The sequence below is a fragment of the Hibiscus syriacus genome, unplaced genomic scaffold (assembly GCF_006381635.1).
Source record: "Hibiscus syriacus cultivar Baekdansim isolate YM2019G1 unplaced genomic scaffold, ASM638163v2 tig00110195_pilon, whole genome shotgun sequence".
NCBI lineage: Eukaryota > Viridiplantae > Streptophyta > Magnoliopsida > Malvales > Malvaceae > Hibiscus > Hibiscus syriacus.
The window spans coordinates 980,071-1,005,846 of NW_024062621.1; the positions used below are offsets into that span (position 1 = coordinate 980,071).

Below are 25,776 nucleotides of genomic sequence, written 5' to 3' on the forward strand. Positions count from 1 at the left end.
TTCTTTAAATTTTACGGATTTTTCAACTTTAAAGAAATTATTTATTTTAAAATTAAACAATTTGTTTTTTTTTCATAGTTGAATCATTACTCTATCCCAATAAAGAGGAAGTATTTTATTCGTTAGGTGAGGATGTGTTGCAAGCCTTGTTTCTAGTCAAACTTGGGTGCTTTTATTAATAAATTGTTTGATTTAGCAAAAAGAAAGAAAATATTACAATAATCAGTCCATAAGTCAATCAAATCAAGCATCTCATAATCACTCTACACGTACCCACACCTGTAAGGTCACCGAGTAAAACTTCGTTGCACACGTTTGGGTCTGGCTAGATGGTAATATGTCCGACTTGTAATATAGTAAAGGAGCATTTGAATTCATTGTCGAGAGAGAAAAATGAGTCCCATGATAGAGCTTGTAACTGCTATCTCGTGTTGTTTCTTCCTCGTAGCTTTGATAAAGTTCCTTTATGATTACTTGTGGATACCTCTCCGTATACAGTACAAGCTGAATTCACAGGGAATCAAAGGACCTCCCTACAGATTCATCCATGGAAACAACAAAGAAGTTGCCAAAATGAGACAATCAGCAATGAGCAAACCTCTGGATTTGACTCATAATATATTTCCCAAACTGCAGCCACATCTATACTCCTGGATGAACAAATATGGTAAGATCTATGCATGTTTTTTCCGATCTAATTTGTTCTATTCATAACGTCAAAATTTGAACTCCTAACCCTATTTAAGAAATCTAATACCTTATCCCGTAACTTGGTTCTAAGAAAAGATGGATACCCTTTTGTTTTTTTGTGTGTGTGTGATTAGGGAAGAATTATCTTGCTTGGGACGGTGTCCGAGCTGAACTTGTGATTTCAGATCCAGAACTAATCAAAGAAGTTCTTAAAAACAGTGAAAAGAACTTTCCGAAAAGGAAGCCTAATGCTTATCTAAGGAAGCTGATAGGGAACGGTCTTGTGTTTATCGAGGGCGAAAAGTGGGAGAAACAACGAAGGTTAGCGAATCATGGTTTTCATGGGGAGAGCTTGAAGGTGAGCCCTTTATTGACTAAATCTCTATTGCTATTCTAGTGGACTCTTAGGAATACAATACAGACGTTCATGGGTGGGGTTGAATTTTTAGTCCACTTGAAAAGATGGTTTCATTCTATCCCAAATCTGACTCGACTTTTATTAGATAAAATAAGGATCTAATCGAAAAGAATGAAAATGATATTATTACAATCATTTCTAAATAATAGGAGGGATAATTATATTATTGTGTTGGGTTGAACGGATCAGATTTTTTTACGTTAGACCTAAACCTGATCCCACCCTTGAAAATATCAACCCGAAGTTAAATTTTTAGAATAAAAAACCGATCTAATTGAGTCGGTTCGGGTCAAAACCATAAGGTCAGGGTGAAATGGCCATTCCTACTCAAGAATCATACTATTTCTGGAATTCTGGCTAAACCTTTTACAACTTGGACGACCATGTGGGCAGAACATGACTCCGTCAGTAATTGCCAGCGTTGAAACAATGCTAGAAAAGTGGAAAGGCCAAGAAGGAAAAGAGATCGAAGTGTTTCAAGAATTCAAATTATTGACTTCAGAAGTGATATCTAGAACAGCTTTTGGTAGCAGTTACTTGGAAGGGGAGAAGATTTTCGCCATGTTGGAAGAGTTGTCGATAATCATGACTCGAAATATTTTCAAGACCAGAATCCCTTTAATCAAGTATGTTCCCTCTAAGCTGACTTTTCCCTTGATTTAAACTAGTTTCTGAATGCTAATTTTGGGTGACATTGGTTTGCTTGTGTAGCAAGTTATGGAAACCTGCTGATTTGATAGAATCGGAAAAACTAGCAGAAGAAATACAAGATATTGTGATGAAGGTTGTTAGGAAAAGAGAAGACGGAGTTGTGAATGGAGAAGCTGATGGATTCGGATACGATTTTCTGGGATTACTTGTAAATGCCTACCGTGATTCGGACGAGGAAAACAGGATTTCAATGGAAGATTTGGTTGATGAGTGCAAAACGTTCTACTTGGCTGGACAAGATACTGTTAATTCCTTACTTGCGTGGACAGTTTTTCTTTTAGCAATCCATGGATATTGGCAGGAGAAAGCTAGAAGAGAGGTGATCGACGTATTCGGAAACCGGAATCCGCATACCAAAGGCATCGCCAAGCTCAAAATTGTAAGCAAACTGTCCAATCATTTGATGTACTTTAAATTATCTGATGTAATCTGATATGTTCCTGTTCTGCCCACAGATGAGCATGATCATTAATGAAACTCTAAGATTGTATGGTCCAGCAACTGGCCTGATGAGAAAAGTTGGAAGAGAAGTTCAGTTGGGAAAGCTAGTATTGCCTGCCGATATAGATCTTCTGGCTCTAAATATTGCGGTTCACCGTGACCCTCAACTATGGGGAGACGATGTTCATCTTTTTAAACCAGAGAGATTTGCAGAAGGGATTGCGAAAGCTACTGAAAACAATGGGGCTGCATTTTTGCCTTTCGGATTCGGACCCCGATCTTGTGTCGGGATGACATTCGCAACCACGGAAACGAAGATTGCTCTCTCCATGATTCTACAACGCTATGCCTTCACCCTCTCCCCTGCCTATGTCCACTCACCGGTATCGGTTATCGCCGTTCAACCCCGACACGGGATTCAAATAATACTCGAGTCAGTTCATAACGATGCTTAATGTACATAGCTGCTATGAATCCAGGACTTAACCCAGTTGGTTCATGCATTCATCTTCAAGAGATGACATAGAACCATTATTCTATAAAATTTATCTGCCAACCAGTAATTAATTACATTATATCGTCAACATAAACTCATATCTGTCTGGAACCTGCAGGGTTACAAAGTCATCAAAATCTTGCCTAACAAATAAAAGATTTTGCAGACAGCTTACTATTGCGATCGATGGAACATTTAATCGAAACCTTCGAATCAGCTGGTCTGAAATTGAACCCACAAACCAGATTATCTAGCTCATCTCCTTTATCAACATTCAAAGGTCCCATTTGGTCTTTTAAATGCTTCTAACCCTCCTGAAGAAGATCTTTACGTCTACGAACATAAAGCGTCTTTAAATGCGATACATTAATTCGGTACTAGGAAAAAAGGATTTCATATCTTCAAGAAATCAACATTTTGAATTAAAATAAGGACATGGTCCCAGAGCAATGTTATAGATTTGATCATGCAGAGAGTAATAGAGTACCTTAGAGGATAGAGGGGGCAAATATGCCTGTCGCAGAGCCTTCCCCGGTTCCGTTAATTGACGTATCTCGCGAAGCTGACTCACAATATCTTCCAATATTTGTAACTCCACTTGTTCATTTTCCCTGTGCCCTGCAGGGAAGTTAAGCTTCTCTTTTCCTAGCTGTACTATCTTCAGCCTTTCTCTGAGCCACCCGACTTCGTTGTCGATTTTTGACCTTTCGTAATCGAATGCCGACCTGGATTTTCTATGCATAGATTTGGGTTGTGAAGGACCAAGTGGTGGTAACCCTTCAGATCTGTCTAAACTGTTTCTTTTCATGCAAGGCTCGATATAGGTTTGATTATTGCTTGTTTTAGACTCATTTGAGGTAACACCTATAGCCTTCTTCTCGATTCTCTTCTCACCTTGTTTACTATTCACGTTCGATGCCCCACTAATGACATGAACATCGATAACACGACAATCGAAACCAGAATCTGAGCCATGTAAATCTTCTCCACTCTTCTCCATGTTTCATTGTTGCAAGGGAAAATTATATTTGGCTCAGTGGTCTTCGGTGTCAACTGTTTGTCTGGATCGGCATCACCGCATCGCTTCTCTTCTACTCCCGTACCATTAATCGTTTTCTCATCAACATGTCTTTCTTGATGATTAAGATTCTCATCATCACTTCGAAATATATTTGCTTCATTTTTTTCAATACTAGAACTTAAAAAGCCAGCAGCTCCGTCTAACTCGGCAATCTGTAGATTGAACTGCTGAACCGGCAGTGGACCCTGCTCCTCGCTTGAGGTCCCTCGTTCGTGCATGACCGTGATGTCGTATGTATCAGCCTCGGCCTCCAATTGCTCTTTCCTGTAAAACATTTGCATGCAAGCTTCAACTTCCTTCTCCAAGAAATACTTTTCCCTTTCTCTTCTTATCATTATCTCTTTAAGAATGTTCATTTCTTCAGCATCGTATGCAGATTTTGCCTCGATCGTCCTCCGGTATTGCTTAGCTTCCATCTCGATCGCTGCCTTCTCTTCTTGAAGGCGTAGTATCATTGCCATAGCCTCATCTGCAGCAGAGGCAGCAGCACTTCTTTCTTTCTCGAGCTCAATGTACAGAGCAGCACAGGTAGCATGCTCCTCATCTAGAGCTTGTCCTAAGACTCTGAGTGTGTTTTTGTCACTGCCATTGAAATCCTGATTCGATGCCGATCGCTTGATCGCCATCGCTAATTCGTTTCCATCCATCGATTTATCTCAGCAAAAGAGTCGTAATCCATTTGTAAAGCCTCAAAACCTTGCTTAGACAATTCTATCTCTTTTGCAGTTCCCCTGCCATCTAAAATCACAGAATTATTAACACATTAGATGTGGCATGAGCATAATAAAATGAAATTTCAACGTAATAAAAAGATAGATGAACTACATCAAATATCACAGAACTTTAGATTGTTTATCGTTTATATCACTTAACTTTTAATTTCTAAAATTATGATACCGAATTTTGATTTTAACAATAATTATGTCATTCGGTCATTAAATTTTAACGGTGCAATGCCGTTGAAAAATCTTGTTGTCATTGTGATAATGTTGATAAAACGACATCATTTTGGCGGCGATTATTGATGCTTAAAATGATGTCATTTTAGGCATAAAATTTAGAGGTGTATCGATTTTATCACTAAACTTTTGAATAACTTTATTTTGGCATTGCACTTTTTTGGCTGTAAAACACCAATCATCTTTTATGACAAGATCGATACCAAAATGTCCACATTTCACTCATTTTTCTTTTTATATGATTACTTTCCACGAAACACTCAAAATCAATTTTGAATATGAATTTTCGTCGATTTGAGTGTGTTTTGTGAAAAACTAATCATATGAGAAGAAAGGTGAGTGAAATGCCAACAGTTTAATATTGATATTGCCGTAAAAAAACAACAGTGACGAGCAATGATTGACTATAATTGACAATCGAAACAATACAGTGCTAAAAATAAAATTATTTAAAAGTTTATTGACAAAATCGATATACTCTATGACTTTAGTGCCTAAAATGATTATTTTAGACATCAATTCTTGCACCAAAACAATGTCGTTTTGTCTCCGTCGTCACACCATTTGGATTTTAACAGTCTAGTGACATAATTAAGCTTAAACTAAAATTTAACATCATAATTAACGAAATTAAAAGTTTAAAAATCAACGATACACTTAAAGTTCAATGATACTTAGTAGTATAATTTACCCTAAAAAGATAACCTTTCACCTTCGGAATTAACCGAAGCCATGCTGTCTTCGGTAACATCATTGGCGAGCTTACTGAAAGTAGCAGAAGAATTCAAAGCAGTTGGTGTTGCAGAAGATAAAACATTTCCACTATGACCGGCGCCGGCATTTCTCTTACTCCGCCTATGCCTCCCCCTCCACTTATGAATCGAACCAAAGCTTCCTTTATTCCCATTCTTCCAATAATCATCTTCTTCTTCTTCTTCATAAAAGGGAAGCTTTTTCATGATGGAATATTGAACAGGTGAGATTTTAAGAGATGGGTTATGAACTAGCATGGCTTGGATACATTTTTTCTTTTCCAGGTAACCAAATAGTCCATTAACAGGCAACGACAGACCAAATAAACCCAGAAATTTTGAAGCCAAATAAACCAGGGTTGATCCACAAAGAAATAAATAAGCTATGGATAGATCAAGGAAAGCACCCACAAGACCAGCGAATGTCCATGAATTCATCTCATTGCATGCCATTGAAAAAAAGTTGCAATCTAGGTAACTCACCCCGTGTTGGTTCTGATTAACTCGGTCATCGGAGACTGGGGAAAAAAAACTCGACAAAGTTTGATTCTTTTATGTCAGTTTAAGGTTGGAGGAAGAATAGGAGATAAAGATGGCTTCTTTTGTGGAAATTTCTATTTTTGATTTGACCACTCAACATGTTTGATAATTGAATCAAATAGTATTTACTATTGATTTATATTCGAATTGAATTTTAAAGGTTCGGATCGATTTGATTCAAGGGGAAGCAAGCTTGTATGCTTAAAGCTGATATGAAGAACATGGAAACAACATATCTTCTTCATACTAAAACAAGGCAAAGAACGCTCCTTTAATCACTTCAACTCAGCTTATCAAACATCCTAACACCAGTTATTTAGAACCAAAACCAAATTTGCAGACAACATGAAAACTATAATTACTAGAAATGCAATCTGAGAACATGCATTAACTTTAAAACTCAAGATTTTCAATCACATGACGTTTTTTTCTATGTTTTTTGACACATTTTCAGTCGATCAATTTTCTCTGCTTTTGACACATTTTTCGATCTTTTGACTGTTATTTTCGCCTATCTTTTTCCTCAAATTTAGATTTGATATCGATATGACTAACTAAATTTACGCACGTCACTCAACTCTGATTTTAAGAAAATTAATATTGAATATTATATAAATTTTGATAAATTTATATATTTGTATGATACGATGTTACGTGGTATATAAAATCTCTTTAAAGTTTATGCAATGTTGATTATTTTTAATATGATTAATGTCATAATAATGTATTTTGGTCTTTGAAGTTATATCTAATTAGCCCATTCTCGTGACATAATATATTAAATTCGAAAAACTAGAAGAAAATCTAAAATAAAAAAATCCAAGAAACCCTCAAATTTTTTAACAAAACATATTGTAAGCATACAACAAAACATCTAGTTGAAGAGATTGATTCAAAAGATTGAAAGCCATTCAAAAGGACACTGTCAAAATGGAATTGTTTCATTAGAACTGACTGATCAATACTTGATAGGAGCAATGACTTCCAACTGGGCACCAAGCTTCTCCTCCGCAACCTTCTCAGCTTTAACGCGAAGTTTACCGAGTTGCTTCCTTCTCTCGTCCCACTTGTGCTCTCTCCTTTCTCTTCCTCTCAAGCTCCTGGAAACAAGGCAGCACAAACTCAACAGGTTGTCGTAGTTGTTTCATAGTAAGATGATGAAAAAGTGTTAAAAAATCCCAGAAATTAAGGCTACTTCATCCAAGCACATAAATTCAATGATAGAACATATAAGGGGAAACAAATCTCCAAAAAACGTTCAACAATGCCCTTCTATCACATGTTTGAGCATTGCTGGACATTCATACGAGAGAGAGCCCAAGCAACTTCTTCTCTATGATAACTTTCTTGGAGATACACACAACACAGATTAAAGTGCTCCGGCGATAAGCTTTTAGGCACATCATAAGATGGAATGACCAAATTAAGGATGAACTTTAACCAAGAAGCCAACATTAATATTCAAGGGATTCACGCATATTAGAGATAAGCTTTTACACATGTCAGAAATTTATATAAAATGTTCCGAGATAAAGCATTTTAGCAGGATAACCAATCTTCACCTTGATAGTGTCATAGTGGTTCCATCCACCTCAGATGAGAGTTTTCCAATAAGCAGTACTTGTGTCCTTTCTGAAGCCTCAAAACCCTGATTCCAGGAAAAAGAAGAAGAAGAAAAAAAGACATAACCGTCGAACATCACTAACTAGCCACCAAAGCAAGTAAACCAAATTCTAAATTCCATGAAAAAAAAATCAACTACTGCAAACAAAACTCACTTGAGAGCATCAGGGATAACCATTCTCTTCGTCTTATCATAAGGTGCTGGAATCCCCTCGTAAGCCTTCAAACGAGCAAGAGCTGCAGCCCCGCGCTTAGTCTTGTGAGGAATCATTCTGCAATCAAAGCAAATATCAAATACAACAAAATTCAAAATGAAGCAGAGTTATACACTTCACATATACTAAAGCCAAATACATTGCCTTTGAACCACAAGATTCATAGAGCTCCAGCTAATAGTTTTCTCTAAAATCAGCAATAATAACCTCAACTCAAGCACAGCATATTATTTTGCTTCTATTCTTTGCCATTGTTTCCCCAATAACCAACAATAAATAACACATATTTCTATCCAGTTTTGATTCCAATACCCAAATCATAGAACTTCAAATAAACAGCCAAATGATCAACCATAAATTCCCATTTTCCACTCACAATACAAAAAAAGAACTTGAAAAATACTAAAAAAACACATACCCACGAATGGTACGCCATAGGATCTTAGCAGGAGCACGAAAGTGGATGGGACCATGAGAAGGCTTAGTGTTCATACGCTTCCTCAGAAACCTCATGTACTTCATTTTCTGCCTTACTAATCCACCCGACATGCAAATCTCCTCGCATCTAACCACCACTACTCTTTGACCATTCAACAGCTCCTTGGCTAATATGGAAGCCAATCTTCCCAGCATGTGATGCCTTGCATCCACTACAACTCTTTTGGCACAAATTCCTGACCCTGAACCATCTTTTCTTTTTTTTTCTCTTCTCTACTTGATGGCTTAGGTTTGGCCAGCCGCTGTGCTCCCTTTAGTGGGAAATGAAGAAGATGATTAGCTAAGCTTTGTTAGGTTTTATGGTTACTTTGTTTTTCTTTTCACGTGAGCTTTGGTTTGGTTTGGTTATTATTGGGCTTTTTGGGTCTAAGGTGAAGCCTATAGCAAATTTATAATTAAAAGTCTTAATTCATAATTTGACCTTCTAAATATGCATGCTACTCTCTTTAAAGATTTTATATTCAAATAATTATATCTACATAATATATATTTATTATCGATGATTTAAATTTTTTTTAATATATATTATCTTATAATCATTCAAGATTATTTAAAAAATAATATAAAACTTATTAACTGATCTCAACTATAGAAGAAAACATATTTTTTAACAGTCAAGTTTGAACAATTATGTCTATAGGAAATATATACGCATTATCAATTACTAAGAAAGATTAAACATAGATATATATGTATTTAATTTGATGATGGTATTTTTTTTATTTTATAAATAAATCTAAAAAACAAGAAAAAAAGTTTTTAAGTAATTAAGACATGAAAAAAAGGAAGAAAATCAATAGATCAAGTGATTGAAACTGTTTGTTGACACACCCAATTGGTCAGTGCTCTAGTCCTAACATAATATATAGAGTAAACAATGGGAATCGCTTCTATTAAAATTGCAAAGTCATAAACCAAAGGATGAAATAGGAAAGATCTCTAAAAGCTATCGTCGGCCCGAATCTGAGCACAATCAAGATGTGAACTCGAAAGGCTGAGGGGGCTGAGGTTCATCATCGATGGCCATAGCTGAAGAGGGACTCTGTTGACCAGCTGCTGATCCACCTGAGGGAGATGCTGCGGATGCAGGTGCATCGGTTAGGGAGAGTGTCTCTGGTTCATCAGGGCGTAGGTCTCTCAGAGGACGAACCCGGATTGTTGTGCCAACTTCACAGGCGCATATCGGCTGTCTTCTAGAAACTTAATGACCTTCTCCTGAGCAGGAACCACTCTAGCTGGGTTGGTTAAAATCTCAAACGATGGCTCTGGCTCCGGCTTGGCTTTCTTCTCTGGGGGATTATCGACCTATCCAATAGAAAGAATCAACCAAAACATGAATCAGAAACACAACAACATGCATTATAAAAATGTTGAATCTTACCTGCATAGCTTCCCCATCCTTCTCGCTGGCTGATTTCTCGACATTTGCCTTTTGTTCGGCTTCTTTCTTTGCCCTAGCTTTAAACTTGGCTGAAGTTGACAGGACAGCAGTTGGAAGTTTGACGGCTGACGTAGTGGTGGGCACAGTAGTTGGTTTTGGATACTCGAAAAGCGAAGGCTTTGCATGCGATAAAAACTCGAACATTGGAACTTTCAGATCGTAGTTCAGTCCAATAAAAGCTGTGGGCGAGAATGCCAAGCTACCAAAATAAATGAGGGGATACCAATACCAAAATTGGCTAAAAACAGCAAGACCAACAACCGCAGTGACTTTGTCATGCTTCGTCTTCGAAAGCAATCTTATGGTTACATTTCTTCCACCAGCATCAAGGATCCCAGAGGCCAAGATTGCTCCCATCTTGCTCATTGTGTCTTCATGCTTATCGAGTACAATTTTTTCTAGTTGACGCCTAGATTAAAGGGGATATAAAGCAATACATCTTTAGAATTGCCATACATTAGAAGAAAGGAACTACAAGACCATATGATTATAGCATATACCTGAATGTCCCGACACGGGAATCACTGGCTTCATTGATCTGGATCATGACCATAGCCATTGCAATGAGAGCACCTTGACGAACAAAATCCACAACATCTGATATCAAGGGTTCTAGCAATGATATAGCCTCACTCAATCCAGTGCCAGCACATGAGATACCCACTGCAAGCGCTGCACCATATCGAACATGGGGGTTGTAAGACTCGGACAGTAAGGAGACAATTCGAGGAGTCTGCAGTTTAGATCAGACAAAACAGTGAGATTTTCAGAAATTCATAGCCCAATGACTGACCCAAAGGTGCAGTAGAATTAGAACAATACGAAAAAGATGCAACAAACAACAATCACACAGCTGAGTAAAGATGGCACCTACCTGCTCTGGCTCTGAGTAAGGACAAACCCAGTGCCAAAACAGCAGTTCTCCTAACATCATCACTCGCATCTGATACAGCAAAATGCAGCAGCTGGCGAATAGCCTTGTTGTTTGCTGTTCCCCTATAGGCCAATGCTATGGCATACATACCACCATATCGTATTATAGGATCTTGATCCCGAGTCATCTGCTCGATTAATGTATCTGCTTTTCTTCCCTTCCATAAACAGTAAGAGCTATCCCTAATGCTAAACCCCTGAAACCATACAGAAACAGCAGAGAGTAAGACCACAAAAGGTATAAACCAAGTCCAACATCAAGATTATGTAAAACCCAATTTACCTGATAATTTTTTCATGTTGTGTCTCATGTGCATAAGCAAGCATCTCACTTGCCTTCTCGCTAGCAGTTCCAACCATAAGCAAACCTATACTGATGCCAGCAGCTTCACCAGCAACGGCACTGTCAGTATAAAGCACACTTCTGATGTCTTCATAGACTTCTTCATCAGCAGTTCCTAGAGCCGCCAAACCAAGTCCTAAGCATGCACCATGTTGGATAACCTACATAAAATTTGTCCAATGTTTTATTTCACATCGACTCCAAGGTAATGCTATTTTCTCCACCAATTGGACAAGTTCAACTCTCCCAAATGGCATAGAGATGGGGGGGGGGGACAAATTGATGATCACGTATCATAGGCCAAGAAAATCATATACCTCAACATTAGTGCTACGTAGGCTATCACGAAGGAATTGTTTAATGCCCTCACCGTGGTTGGCATGAATAAGACCCAAAGCATAAAGTGCCCCACCTTCGGAATATGGACTTCCACCACCTCCAGCCCCTCCCTGTGGCAGATATGGAGCCATTAAAGACCCTCCCTTGCTGCAGATGTCCTCTGTGTATAACACCAAGCCCAGCTGTTGCACTGAATTTAGCCCAATTTGTAGCTCTACTCAGCCAGTCCTAATGATAACCGTAACCGTAAGCAGACACGATATGAAATTAGCCTAAAGAGTGAATAAAGGTACAGCAAGACAATTTTTTACCAGATTGTCCCTCAAGAACGTATCCACAGTTGTCCCAGCATGCATTATCGCATTAGCATAGATTGTAGCGCTGTGGCAAACACTATTCCTCATTTCTACAGACTGCTTTATTGTCTTCAAAATTAAAAGATCCGATCTATGACAAATCACAATCAGTTAACAGTTTTCGGGGGGAAAACACAATAAGAATTTAATTCCACCAAAGGGTAATACAAAACAAATTGATGTCTCACTTGTTATGACTGTACAAGAATTGTAGAGTCAACTTAATTGAGGTCTCCCCAGACAAAATTCCTTTGATTTTTGTCAGCCTCTCAGCATATATAACTTCTTTAGGATCTGCTTCATGCACATTTGTAGTAATAGCAGAAGAACCATCTGTCATTTGAACATCCTCTGGAGCAGTAGAATTTTCATTTTCAGCAACAGCAAGATCGGCGGATCCCGTCTGTACTGGTTCTGAAGGTAGAGTTTTTGAAGCAGAAAGGTGATCTCGTACATTTAAGAGAAAAGCCTGTTGCTCATTCTCCACAAGATCAAATGCAACCTGGAAAGCCAAAAGAGCATCCTCCTTATTTTCAGAACGGAGAAGTTTCTCCAATAAATTCGCAACACCTTCAGGTTCATCCAAAAACATTAGGCACTGAGAAATGCTCAAATAATCAGGAGAGGACAGTTGTTGGTACAGTTTAACAAGAAGCCTAAGCACCTGAAAGAACCAAATAATTACCAGAATTACAAAAAATTCTTTACAAAATCTAGTTGCGATTGCATTTCAGAACTTTATGGACTACTAAAATAATTCCCTTACCTCATGACGGAATTCTCTTCGATATATAAAAGAATGAGAGATATTAGTGCAATATGCTAAGGTAGCATGAACATTTTCACTCCTTGTTATTGCTTCCTCAAGTTTATCCAGTCTCCGGCACTCAATTGCAATTCCCATCGCTTGTTGGTATTTTCTATCCGTAATACACCTAAATAAAACAACAACTGTAAGATAGCTAGACTAACTCCAAAACACTCAATCGTAACAAAGCAAGCTTTACATACTTATCCAGCATTCTCTCCACAATCTCCTCCAACCTAGTATCAACCCTTGCTGCTTCATCACTTGATTCAGCTGCCTTTGACCGAAAGCTGGCATACTCATCTACTGCCTTGGCTGAAATTAAGAGCATAACCAGTTAACTGCTTGGAATGGCAAATTCAAAACAAAAGAAATATAATATAATCTACAAGCAAATATTTAGGCTTTCCTTAACCCTCCATGCAGCAAAATAAAATCATAACCAACATATTAATGGATTTCAATCAATTAAACTGTTATTAAGATCACAAGATGTATCAAATTAAACAAAGTTCTTACCAAGGAGAGTATGAACATAATCAGAATCCTCAGAAACATCAAAAAGGGGGCCAGCTCCAAGAGCATAAGACAATGAATCATTGAGTTCGCCCAAGTAATAAAAGACCTGGTGGAAAGAGCAATTTAACCCAAATAACTAAAAGTCAACAAAATAACATAAATGTTCCAGCAAATCAAACAGCAGCATTGCTCTGACAATGAAATTTTTAAGTTCACATAAGTCTGTATAGATAGATATGGTAAGTAAATGTAGAAAAAAGACAATCTTATACCAAGTATGCATTGATACCGACTAGTATTGACCTATACAAACTGATGAATCCAATACAGGCTGGTACGATTAGTATGGACCAGTACAAAAGCCATAATGGTATGATACCGGTACCACTTCGTTTTACCTTTAAAACCCATACTGGTACAAATGTACAATACCAACAGAATTCATCCCATATCTATTGTTAAAGCTGAAGTTGATAATAGGATATTGTTCCCTTCGTTATTTGTAAAGATAGTTGATGAAAACATTAAAATTAGATAAATTAAAGAGAACTTCAATCAAGCTAACTTTTTTAGCACATACTGGAAAAAGCACCTAGCCGCCGAGTCACAACACCTAGGTGCATGCCTTGACAATACTGCACTAACATGCACAAGCATATACATACAAACTGAGAGAGACAAGAGAGGACCTTTGAGACAAGGAGAGCAGCAAGTTGTCTCTGATGCTGGCCAAATTCTTCATCTTCATAGAGACTTTCTCTAAAAAACACAAGTATGTATATCAGTACTCCATCCGAAATCATTAGAATCACTCTCATTACAGGCCACATAATTAGGTACTATGTAAGCAAGGAATAAATCATGCTAAATAAATTTAGATTTGCGTATGGCAGATGAAAGAAGGCAAACCTAAACACACCCCGCCCTTCTCTCCCTTCCTAGTTCCTCCACGGTTCAGAAAAGATACATTAAATAGAACTTAATTTATAGGAAAATTTCACAAGTCACCATAGTCGTTGTTTTTATTCAATCAAAATTTTAGACTTCCTACTTGAAAAAAAAATCATCACATATTGCACAATAAAATATATTTTCCTCTAACAGATAATTTCTTTTTATTCTTCCTAATCTGGAAATTATAAATCTTTTGCTTCACTAAAGCAACCAATAACACACACCCAGAAAAATTGCTACACTTTACTGAATCTTAAGTTTCACCCTTTAGCAGATAAAACCTAATTTGAAAACCAAAATTTGGAAACATTCCCAAATCTCCACAAACAAGTGAAACAACCCAAGCATACCAAAATTCTAAGTTTACGCACTTATCTAAATGAATTCAAACAAAATTCTTAAGCTTTCTCTACAATAGCTGAACAAAACATCGAAATTACTTTTCTTCACGTTCTTCCATTCAGTGTTCCACCACCAAATCAAACAAAAATGAAAAAAAAAACTCAAACTCAAGCTTACATAATTGGAACGCTGGTGGAGATCTCCGGCCAAAACTGATCAACGAACTCAACTAGATTAGAGAGAGCATGTAACTTCAGCTGAGGATTGCTTTCGTTAAGCATCGCCAGTAAGCCTCCAGCTGAGCTGACCATCGTTGCCGCTGCTGCCGCCATTACTATTCTTCCCCCAAAATAAAAAAACCCAAACTTTTGTTGGGATTCTCCAATAATACAAGAGGGTTAAATTGGATACTTTTGTCGGTAAAAGTGAATCGTCGACGATACCGATACTAACCCCAACGAAGAAGCGACAACTGAGAAAGAAAGTGACAATTTTTGCTTTGCTTTCTAAGAAATAAATAGAAAAATATCGGAGCTCCGTTATTTTTTGGGTAAAATACACAAATGATCCCTAAATTATAGGATGATATTTTTTGAGTCCTTAAACTATTAAAAATTACAAAATAGTCTCTTAATTATATGGTGTTGCTTTGTTGAGTTCCCCGACTATTAAAAGTTACAAAATGGTCATCCAACTATTCATATGTTCCAGACTCATTCTTTTTCCTTAAAGTTGATGATAATATGAGTTGGACATTAACTTACTGACTGAGATATTATAAAATATGATCCTAGAATCTCATCATTTTTAATAAGAAAGAACGAGTTTGGAACATATGAATAGTCGGATGATCATTTTGTAACTCTTAATAGTCGAGTTACTCAACAAAACAAATTTTATAGTCGAAGGATCATTTTGTAACTTGTAATAATCAGATGACTCAACAAAGTATCATCCTATAATTGGGGACCATTTTTATATTTCACCCTTTTCTTTTTGAACAGTGAGCTTCTGAATCTACTAGGTAAACAAGAGAAATTATCTTATTAACATACCTTTTTTTTTTTAGGTAAGCTAAGTCTCTCAGTTATAGTTTAATGAGTCTAGAGAAAGTTTTGAGTTGAAAGCAAGCAAGACAAAAAGGGCAAACGAAAAATCTCAACTTTGAATTTTTTTTAGAGGTGAAGGCAAGCACATATGCCAAATTTGAATCGTATTCGTATCATTTTCATATGGTATAATCATATAGATTCGTATTAACAAATTTAATTGAACTAAATTTTAATCGATAAGGTCTTTTTCCAAGAAAAAAAGGTGAAGAATAAAATCTTTAATGGACAAGCAAGCCACTTGTCCCCTTTCATTGGCCTTAGCTTGTAGAACTCTCTTCTTCCCTTGCTTTTTTATATGCTTCTCTTATCATTCTTCTACCCTTTCATTGGAATTTTAACAACCTTGGCATTGCTGAACGTGAAAACTGAGTTATGGGGACCAAGGTTTGCATGTTCCTTCAGTATTCAACAATGGCACTCACTCTGTTCATACATTGCAGTAAGCTTATAGGTTTTTCTTTTTATCTTTCATGTTCGTTTTACTGTTCGTTTTACTATTCATGTTCGGGATTCATGACGCCTCCCTTACAATAATTACATTTTCAAGGTTCGAATTATGATTCTTACATAAGAAGTCCAATGTACCTTGCCACTACCCTATAATAGATTATATTCAATTATACGGGAAAGTACATCAAAGGTTTCTGAACTATGATCGAATTATCGTTTTGATCACTGGACTTTCAAATTATAAAACAATAATTAAATTTATCGAATTGTTATAAAATAGTTATTGGACGCTATAATAATTGTAAAAATCTGATAAATTTAACGATCATTTTATAATAATTTGATAAATTTAATTATCATTATGTAACTTTGGAAAGTTCAATAGTCAAAACGGCCATTTAAGAATAGTTCAATGCCATTTGATGTATTTTAGGTGAGAATCTTGATTCGATAAATTTAATTATTATTTTATAACTTTTGAAAGTTTAATAATCAAAACGATCATTTGAGCATAGTTCAGTGACAATTAATGTACTTTACCCTAAATTATAATTTGCTACGGTGCAGATGCAAGCAAATCAATGGGAATAGCCATAAAGTACTCAAAGAAATTGCAGCTGATGAGTAAGCTTATGAGTTTAGTGATAGTTCAACCAACCAATGATTCTAATACTCAACCTTATGGTGTAAGCCCACCATTTTCTTTGCCACCATTTGATTCTCTCCCCCCTTCAAACCGTCCTCCTTATTTCCCCCCTCCGTCGAGCACATCCGGAACAGTTCCAAGCCCGCCCGAATTATCGGTGCCTCCAAGCCCACCACAAACAACCCCGACACCAACGAGCTCTTCGGGGCCAATTTCAAGCCCACCATCCTATATTCCATCTCCATTCGGGTCACACACAAGCCCACTGGTGTTTTTGCCACCCATAGTGTACCCTCCACCTACGGTTCCACCACCTCCGTACGTGGCTCCGAATTCGGCACTGTGGTGTGTGGCTAAGCCATCGGTGCCTGACCCGATTGTTCAAGAAGCTATGAACTATGCTTGTGTCGCCGGGGCGGATTGCGATTCGATTCAGCCTAGCGGCTCGTGCTTTCAGCCCGATAGCTTGTTCGCACATGCTTCCTATGCTTTTAATAGTTATTGGCAAAAGACCAAGGTTGATGGTGGTACATGTGAGTTTGGGGGCACTGCCATACTTGTCGCAGCTGATCCGAGTGAGTTTCTCGATTCGAATTCAAATTTTAAATTTGCAATTTAGATCATTATACTTGTTTACAGTCTCAACTCTCTCAATTCTAATCTCTTTACAATAATTTCATCATTTTTATTCTTATATATTTGAAAACGCATACTTTTATAAATCTAATCAAATTTTCATTATTTTTATAGAATAAATTAAAACGATGATCCTTTTTTTGTGTGTGTGCGCTAAGCAGGCTACGATGGATGTCAATTTGAGTACCACAATTGATTGGTGAAAGGCTCCTCATGGCATATAGTTAGAAGATTGAATATTTCTAGATTTTTCTTCACATTACCATGAGCTAAACATAAAGTTTGTAAAGCTTGATTACAAAGATTTTTTAATTTCTTCTATTTAAGTCTTTTTTATTCTTTGATTGTATTTAATAAAATTTAATTTCAAGAAAATAATTGATTTATAGTAAAGTTATTATTCGAGTATAAATAATAATAATAATAATTTATTTAAATAATTAAGAAGTTATTTTATTCAAATTAATAATCAATTCCTTTTCAATAAGATGCTAACCTATGTTGTTTTATTTCACATGACTTTTTTAATAGTTTTTCCATTCTAACTAAAAGAACCCATTTCAAATTTATATTTTAATTTTCATGTAATTACTAATAGTTATACATTTTAAAATATTTTTCTCAATATTAAGTTTAAGAGCAAACGAAACGTACAGTAAAACATTGACTGAATCTGAATATTGATGTTAAGAAGATACATTACTCAACTTCTGAACTTCTCACGAATGGTCTGCGAAAGACTAACAAAATCGCTTATTTGGTATTTCACCTAATAAAAATGGTGAAACATAAACTATCAACTGTTGTTTTTTTTAAGGAATGTAACTAACATTTTATAATTAAATTTATTTATTTCAATGAATTTTAGCTTCACCGAAACCTGAAGCACTAGCGCCACCATTTCCATCAACTTTAGCATGACCACTACCAGAAGCACTAGCGCCGCCATTTCCGCTAACATTAGCTTTACCACTGCCAGAAGCACTAGCACCGCCACTCCCACCAACATTAGCTGCTCCACTTCCAGAAGCACTAGCACCACCACCTCCACCAACATTAGCGTGACCACTTCCGAAAGCCCTAACACTGCCACTTCCACCAACATTAGCTTGGTCGTTTCCAGAAGCACTAGCACCACCACTTCCACCAACATTAGCTTTACCACTTCCGGAAGCACTGGCGCTGCCACTTCTACCACTTTTAGCTTCACCTTTGCCAGAAGCAATATTATCGCCATTTCCACCAATATTAGCTTGATCACTTCCAGAACCACTAGCACCACCACTTCCACCAACATTAGCTTCACCCTTGCCGGAAGCATTAGAGCCACCACTTTCACCAGTATTAGCTTCACCCTTTCCAGAAGCACTAGCGCCTCCACTTCCACCAACATTAGCTTGACCACTCCCGGAAGCACTGGCGCCACCATTCCCATCACTTTTAGCTTCACCTTTGCCGGAAGCACTAGCACTTCCACTTCCATTAATATTAGCTTGACCACTTCCAGAAGCACTAGTGCCACCACTTCCACCAACATTAGCTTCTCCCTTTCCAGTAGCACTAGCATTGCCATTTCCGTCAACATTAGCTTGGCCACTACCAGAAGCACTAGCACTGCCACTTCCACCGACATTAGTTTTACCACTACCAGAAGTACTAGCACCGTCACTCCCACCAACATTAGTTGCTCCACTTCTAGAAGAACTAGTACCACCACCTCCACCAACATTAGCATGACCACTTCTAGAAACACTAGCACTGCCACTTCCACCAACATTAGCTTGGCCACTTCTGGAAGTACTAGCGCCACCATTTCCACCAATATTAGCTTGACCACTTTCGGAAGTACTAGCGCCACCACTTTTAGTTTCACCTTTATCGGAAGCACTGGCACTACCACTTCCACCAACATTAGCTTGACCACTTCCAGAAGCACTAGCACCACCACTTTCACCAACATTAGCTTGACCACCGCCAGATGCACTAGCGCCTCCACTTCTACCAACATTAGCTTGGCCACCTCCAGAAACACTAGTGCCTCCACTTCTACCAACATTAGCTTCACCCTTGCCGGAAGCACTAGCGCCACCACTTCCACTAGCATTAGCTTCACCCTTTCCATAAGCATTAGCGTCGCCACTTTCACCAACATTAGTTTGACCACTTCCGGAAGCAGTGGCGGATCCACTTCCACCGATATTAGCTTCACCCTTACCGGAAGCACTAGCGTTGCCACTTCCACCAACTTTAGTTTGACCACTTCCAGAAGCACCAACGCCTCCATTTCCACCAACATTAGCTTGACCACTACCGGAAGCACTAGTGCGACCATTGCCATCACTTTTAGCTTCACTTTACCAAAAGCACTGGTACCACCACTTCCACCAACATTAGCTTGACCACTACCGGAAGCACTAGCACTACTATTACCATCACTTTTAGCTTTACCTTTGCCAGCAGCACTAGCACCGCCACTGCCAATTTCACCAACATTAGCCTCACCCTTGCCAAAAGCACTACCGTCACCACTTCCACCACTTTTAGTTTCACCCTTACCGGAAGCACTAGTGCCACCACTTCTACCAGCATTAGCTTGACCACTGCCGGAAGCACTAGCACCACCACTTACACCACTTTTAGCTTCACCCTTGCCGGAAGCACTTGTACTGCCCCTACCACCAACATTAGTTTCACCCTTCCCAAAAGCACTAGCACCACCACTTCCACCAACATTAGCTTGACCACTGCCGGAAGCACTGCCACCGCCACTTCCACTAACATTGGCTTGACCACTGCCAGAAGCACTGACACCACCACTTCCACCACTTTTAGCTTCACCCTTACCGAAAGCACTAGCGTCTCCACTTCCACCAATATTAGCTTGACCATTTCCGGAAGCACTGGCGCCACCACTTCCACCAACATTAGCTTGACCACTGCCAGAAGCACTAGCACCACCACTTTTAGATTCACCTTTACCGGAAACACTTGTACTACCACTACCACCAACAATAGCTTCACTCTTCCCAGAAGCATTGGCACTACCACTTCCACTAACATTAGCTTGACCACTTCCAGAAGCACTAGCACCTCCACTTCCACCAACATTAGCTTGACCACTGTCGGAAGCACTGGCGCCACCACTTTCACCAACCTTAGCTTGACCACTACCGGAAGCACTGACACCACCACTTCTACTACTTTTAGCTTCACCCTTGCTGGAAGCACTTGCACTGCTACTACTACTACCACTAACATTAGTTTGACCACTTCTAGAAGCACTGGCACCACCACTTCCACCAACATTAGCTTGACCACTGCCAGAAGCATTGACGCCATCGCTTCCACCACTTTTAGCTTCACCCTTACTGGAAGCACTAGCGCCTCCACTTCCATCAACATTTGCTTGACCACTTCCAAAAGCACTGGCGCTGCCACTTCCACCAACATTAACTTGACCACTTCCTGAAGCACTAGCACCCCCTCTTCCTCCAGTTTTAGCTTCACCCTTCCCGGAAGCACTGGCACCACCACTTCCACCTACATTAGCTTGACCACTTCCAGAAGCACCGGCACTGGCACCTCCACCAATATTAGCTTGACCACTGCCAGAAGCACTTGCACCACCACTTCCACCTACATTGGCTTGACTACTACTAGAAGCACTAGCACTGCCACTTCCACCAACATTAGCTTGACCACTACCAGAAGCACTAGCACCGCCAATTCCACCGCTTTTAGCTTCACCCTTAGACGAAGCACTAGCCCCACCATGTCCACCAACGTTAGCTTGATCATTACCAGAGGCACTGGCGCCACTATGTCCACCAACACTGGCTTCACCCTTGCTAAAAGCACTAGCGCCACCATATCCACCAACATTGGCTTCACTTTTTCCAACAACATTAGCGCCACCTCTTCTACCAGCATTAGCTTCAGCACTAGCACCAGCAGAAGCACTAACACTGTCATGTCTACCAACATTAGCTTCAGCTTGGCTAGCAGCACCAACACCCCCGCTTCCACTACCTCTAACTTCACCCTTGATATTAGCACCACCACTTCCACCACTATATGCACCAACGTTTCCTTGTCCACCTCCAAAATGGCCAAATCCTCCTCTCAATCCACCTGCCCCAACTCCAAACCCATGACCAACTCCTCCACCACCAAATCCGCCAAATCCTCCTCCGAATCCACCTCGGAAACCAAAATTGTATCCACCGCCCCCACCACCATAACCACCAACACCACCTCGATGAGCTATTATAGGAAGAAATGTTAAAGACCTCCTATGTCTTTTAGTCTTTGTCATTTCTTCAGACAAATTAGAACTTTGTAGTAAACTTTCTTCTTTTTCATCAACATTTTGATTATTAGCAATCGCAAGACCATCTATGAACAGAACGAACAAGAGAATAACTGCAACGGAAGAAGTAAAAACACCCATCTTGCCAAGAATCTTAAGCAAAAATTAACTCTCAATAAAGGATCTCTAATGATAAAACAAATAAGGAGTTGTGAAGATGGTTTCAATCTTTTGAGAAACTCCCTTTTATTCTTTATTCTGTTTTATTTCTTTTCCTTCTCGTGTTAATTACGCTCTCAAGGAATGAAGTTTATATAGGGAGAGGTTGAGTTCACATAGAAGACTACAAAAGGCCAAGCTTAAAGCAAGGGAGCAAGAAATAGTCGCACCATTCACTCTAAACGAAATTGGCGTTAGGTGGAATTGAATATTTCATTTGATTTTTGGATTAAACAGTTAGTGATATGATTAAATTACATTTCAATTTTGTATTAAGATTAAATTAAATTATTGATTCAATTATAAAGGTTTTTTCTTGGAAATGTACTTAAAATTGAATTATATTTCGTTAGGGATGAATTCAATTTTAATCATTGATAATGATTCTTTATCTAAATCAAAAGAAGTGAACAGTTTATGATTGATATAATCATCTTGTTCCCATCAACAAAACCTTACTAATGAGTTGGTCATGACAAGGATTATGTATTGCGATTGTATTTATCCATCGCTTTATGTATTCTTAAATGTTTTATTTTATTAGTATGGTTATCGATTTTAGTTCCTTGACTGATTAATTTATATTAAAAATTATTAAAATTTATTATAGAATAACTCTCTTAATTTAATTTATTTCATTCATAATGTTATAAAATGAATCGTAGATATTGTTAAAGGATTTGATTAATTAATATTTTTCTATTGTAATTATATGAATCTTAAAAGATCGTCAAATATAAATCAAAACGAATCTCAACTAGAGATAGCGAAAGCAGATAAAGAGTGCCCAAAATTTTATTTATATTTGAAAGGTCAAAAACACACAAGGAAACAATAACCAAAGAAAAACACAGCCCACATAGGGGCACAACAACACCAGCTACGAGGAGCAGTAGGCACACATTTCCATTCCATGGAAGACAATCACAAAATAGCAAGCAGCACCGGAAGGAACAAAAACCAGTAAATAATCAGCTCAAGACAAAGAACCATCCAGAATAACAGCAAGACAAATGGAAAACATCAACACAAGAACACATGATTTTATGTTAAAGGATAAGGACTTAAAAACTTATATTAAAAATTTAGAGGTGCGAAATTATAAAATTTCAAAATGTACAAATTTAGAATATCAATAAAATATAAAAAATGCCTAAATTATACGAGACTTTAAAATTTCTAAAGATACATTATAAAAGAAAAAGTTTAGATATGAAGTTGGGAAAAATCATATAATTTACGAGGCAATTTTTCAATTAAGTCCAATATATATGAGAGCTAAATTATTATTTTAATATTGTTTTTTTTTGTCAACTTGGGAAGGTGTGTTACCGTATAGATGTTTCGAATGGGTGAGGCGTTTGATCTTTTTATAATGAATCTTCTGGCTGTTTTTTATCCAGTTGTGTGTTAGGTCCTTTATTTTTATCTAATATAATAAAGTTTTTCCGAACAAAAAATTATTTTATTTACTTTTATTTTATGATTTTTAAGATTAAATCAAAATTGTCCTTTTAGGGAGTAAATATACATGTTTATAATTTTCAACTAATGATTTTTCATTTAAAATCAATACTTTTGACAAAAATTAAAATGTTAAGAACAAAAGTATTTTGAAAAATAAATAGAAGATAAGTTTAATGATTTTAATCCATATACTTTTTGACAACTAACGCTCATATTCATATATATGCAGGGTTTAAACCCGAAATTTCAAGGGATAATAATAATTTTTTCAACCACTAAAGTCGTTTGGTTCGTATTTGTTTGGATAGAGACTAAATCTTCATAATTCAAAAGGTACAAGTATTAAAAATGGTCAATTTTGAATATAAGGATTAAATCTACAACAATGTAATTTCTAAAGTTCAAACTCGAAATTTCCTCATGAGAGTGTAATATAATTTATTGCTACTTTTTTTTTCTTTTGATATAATGTTAAATATATCTTTAAGATTTGATAGAATAATCACTTTGATCCTTTTTTTAAATATATTTTAGCTTTTAGAATTTGAATTTTTTAATTAAAATAGTCCCTTTTTTATATTAAAACCATAATTGATTAATGATCAACACTTGTTATTGAAATGATATTTTAGCATTTATTTAGTTGTTGGTATGAGATATATGTCATATTATCAATTTTATTGACATAACATATATAATGTCATCACTTCTACCAATATAATATATGTTACATAATTACTTTTGTTAATGTAATACATATTACGTCGATAATCAAACACATTTGAAAAAATTACGTCATTAATAAATATTGATTAATAATAAATAATTTTCATCTAAAAAATATTATTTTGATCAAAATAATTATTCAATTAAAAAAATATTGAAGGTGAATTTAAATATTAATATTAGGAAGATATATAAAAACAACTTCCAAAAATTATAACGCATGCCACGCGATCAAAGCTAAAACTTGTTTAATGTTCCACAGAATAAAAGTGTGAAACTCGAACAAAATCTTTTCTTGTTAAAGATGTGTAATTAGGATGTAGTACTTGAGTTTTACTTATTCTGTGCATCAGTCGTCTCCTCCGGCTCCAGCTCCTCCTTTTCCTGCAACATGGACATGAACATGCACGTTTGTGTGAGCAGAAGCACTAGCGCCAGCGCCTCCTCCACTACCACCACCACCCGCAGCTTTAGCTTCGGCTTCAGCCTTAGCATGAGCTTGAGCAGAAGCACCAGCGTTTCCACCTCCACCAGCAGCAGCTCTAGCTTCAGCTTCAGCCTTAGCACGAGCCTGAGCAGAAGCACCGGCGTCTCCACTTCCACCACCAACATTAGGGTTGCCATCTCCACCACCACCAACATTAGCATTGCCACCTCCGGCAGCATTCACACCACCTCCGCCACCACCAACATTAGGGTTGCCAGGTCCACCATCAGGAACAGCACCATTACCTTGACCATTACCTCCTATGTGACCTCCAAAATTAAAACCACCACCACCACCACCATTTCCGCCGCCGTCGCCTTGGGCTTCGACCCGCTTTCTTTCTCTCATCGCCGCGGCGTGTTTTAAAGCAGCGGCACCACCGACACCTGCAGCAGTAGCACCAGCAGCAACAACACCAGCACCAATCAATGCAGGTAACAAAAGTGTCAAAGATCTCCTGTTCCCTTTATATTCCATCATCTCTTGTTGATCAGATGGACGCTGAAGCAAATTGTTTTCATTTTCATTAACATGATCAAGCTCATCGACAATGGCAAGAACATTCAGAAAAAGAACATACAAGACGACGATCACACCGAAATAACTAGAAAAACCCATGTTTATCTAAAAAGGATTGAATTATACTGACAAATAATCAGTTCAATCTTTTGGAAAATTTATATTCCCTTTTTATTCTTTTTATTTGTTTTTGTTTGTTGATTATATATATCAAAAGAAACAAAGTGTATATAGGGAAAGGTTGGCCATATATAGTAAATCAGTAGAAGGATCAGCTTCAAGTAAGGGAGTAAGAAGCGGTTTCACCATGCACTTACACTATATCTTAACGGTTCAACCTATAGTAGTCGTATTATAGGTAAACTACACGTTTAGCATCTCAACGAGGGTGTAAATAGCGGACCGAAAATGCGATAGCGGTCGTGATTTTGCGGTAGCGTCGCCTTTCGAAACCAATATTCGGAAAAATCACGGTAGGCAACGGAATCATGATAATAACGGTCTGTCGCGGCCGTAATTTAGCGTTCAACAGTAAATAGCGTCGATAACAGGACGTTATCCCCGTTATTCAACCGTGACTTAAAAAAACAAGCAAAAACAAGGGAGGCCAAAGAGAAAGATATGTGCTCAATCGACCAAACTTCAGTCGTGGCTCGTGAGAAAATAAACGATTAAAGAGTTGAGGCCAAAGAGAAAACAAGGGAGGAGACGAGGAGTCAAAACCGGTGAAAAATGAAAGTATGAAA

General features: G+C 37.6%; 5 protein-coding genes and 2 pseudogenes across 5 annotated transcripts; 2 read left to right on the plus strand and 5 right to left on the minus strand.

The window, feature by feature from the left end:
• Positions 1 to 378: 378 nt before the first annotated feature.
• Positions 379 to 2,747, plus strand: LOC120218217 (cytochrome P450 CYP749A22-like). The gene is made up of 5 exons (XM_039215186.1): positions 379 to 667; positions 825 to 1,048; positions 1,502 to 1,734; positions 1,820 to 2,198; positions 2,275 to 2,747. The coding sequence occupies exons 1-5, from the start codon at positions 394 to 396 to the stop codon at positions 2,713 to 2,715; spliced, it is 1,551 nt and encodes a 516-aa protein (XP_039071117.1). The 5' UTR covers positions 379 to 393; the 3' UTR covers positions 2,716 to 2,747.
• Positions 2,748 to 3,662: 915 nt separating this feature from the next.
• Positions 3,663 to 5,708, minus strand: LOC120218067 (myosin-binding protein 3-like). Its single transcript, XM_039215056.1, has 2 exons — positions 5,509 to 5,708; positions 3,663 to 4,575 (listed from the first exon to the last, which is right to left on the minus strand). The coding sequence occupies exon 2, from the start codon at positions 4,482 to 4,484 to the stop codon at positions 3,663 to 3,665; it is 822 nt and encodes a 273-aa protein (XP_039070987.1). The 5' UTR covers positions 4,485 to 4,575; positions 5,509 to 5,708.
• Positions 5,709 to 7,046: 1,338 nt separating this feature from the next.
• On the minus strand, positions 7,047 to 9,079 carry LOC120218068 (annotated as a pseudogene).
• A 151-nt stretch (positions 9,080 to 9,230) lies between these two features.
• Positions 9,231 to 14,946, minus strand: LOC120218218 (annotated as a pseudogene).
• A 1,647-nt stretch (positions 14,947 to 16,593) lies between these two features.
• On the plus strand, positions 16,594 to 17,613 carry LOC120218222 (glucan endo-1,3-beta-glucosidase 12-like). The gene is made up of 3 exons (XM_039215191.1): positions 16,594 to 16,808; positions 16,851 to 17,242; positions 17,465 to 17,613. The coding sequence occupies exons 1-3, from the start codon at positions 16,603 to 16,605 to the stop codon at positions 17,497 to 17,499; spliced, it is 633 nt and encodes a 210-aa protein (XP_039071122.1). The 5' UTR covers positions 16,594 to 16,602; the 3' UTR covers positions 17,500 to 17,613.
• Positions 17,614 to 18,157: 544 nt separating this feature from the next.
• LOC120218070 (spidroin-1-like) lies at positions 18,158 to 21,753 on the minus strand. The gene is made up of 7 exons (XM_039215057.1): positions 20,962 to 21,753; positions 20,357 to 20,475; positions 20,158 to 20,269; positions 20,000 to 20,109; positions 19,195 to 19,274; positions 18,829 to 18,921; positions 18,158 to 18,348 (listed from the first exon to the last, which is right to left on the minus strand). Exons 1-7 carry the CDS (start codon positions 21,751 to 21,753, stop codon positions 18,158 to 18,160), a joined length of 1,497 nt encoding a protein of 498 aa, XP_039070988.1.
• Positions 21,754 to 24,373: 2,620 nt separating this feature from the next.
• LOC120218071 (circumsporozoite protein-like) lies at positions 24,374 to 25,129 on the minus strand. The gene has a single exon (XM_039215058.1). It carries the CDS (start codon positions 25,127 to 25,129, stop codon positions 24,374 to 24,376), a length of 756 nt encoding a protein of 251 aa, XP_039070989.1.
• Positions 25,130 to 25,776: the final 647 nt, after the last annotated feature.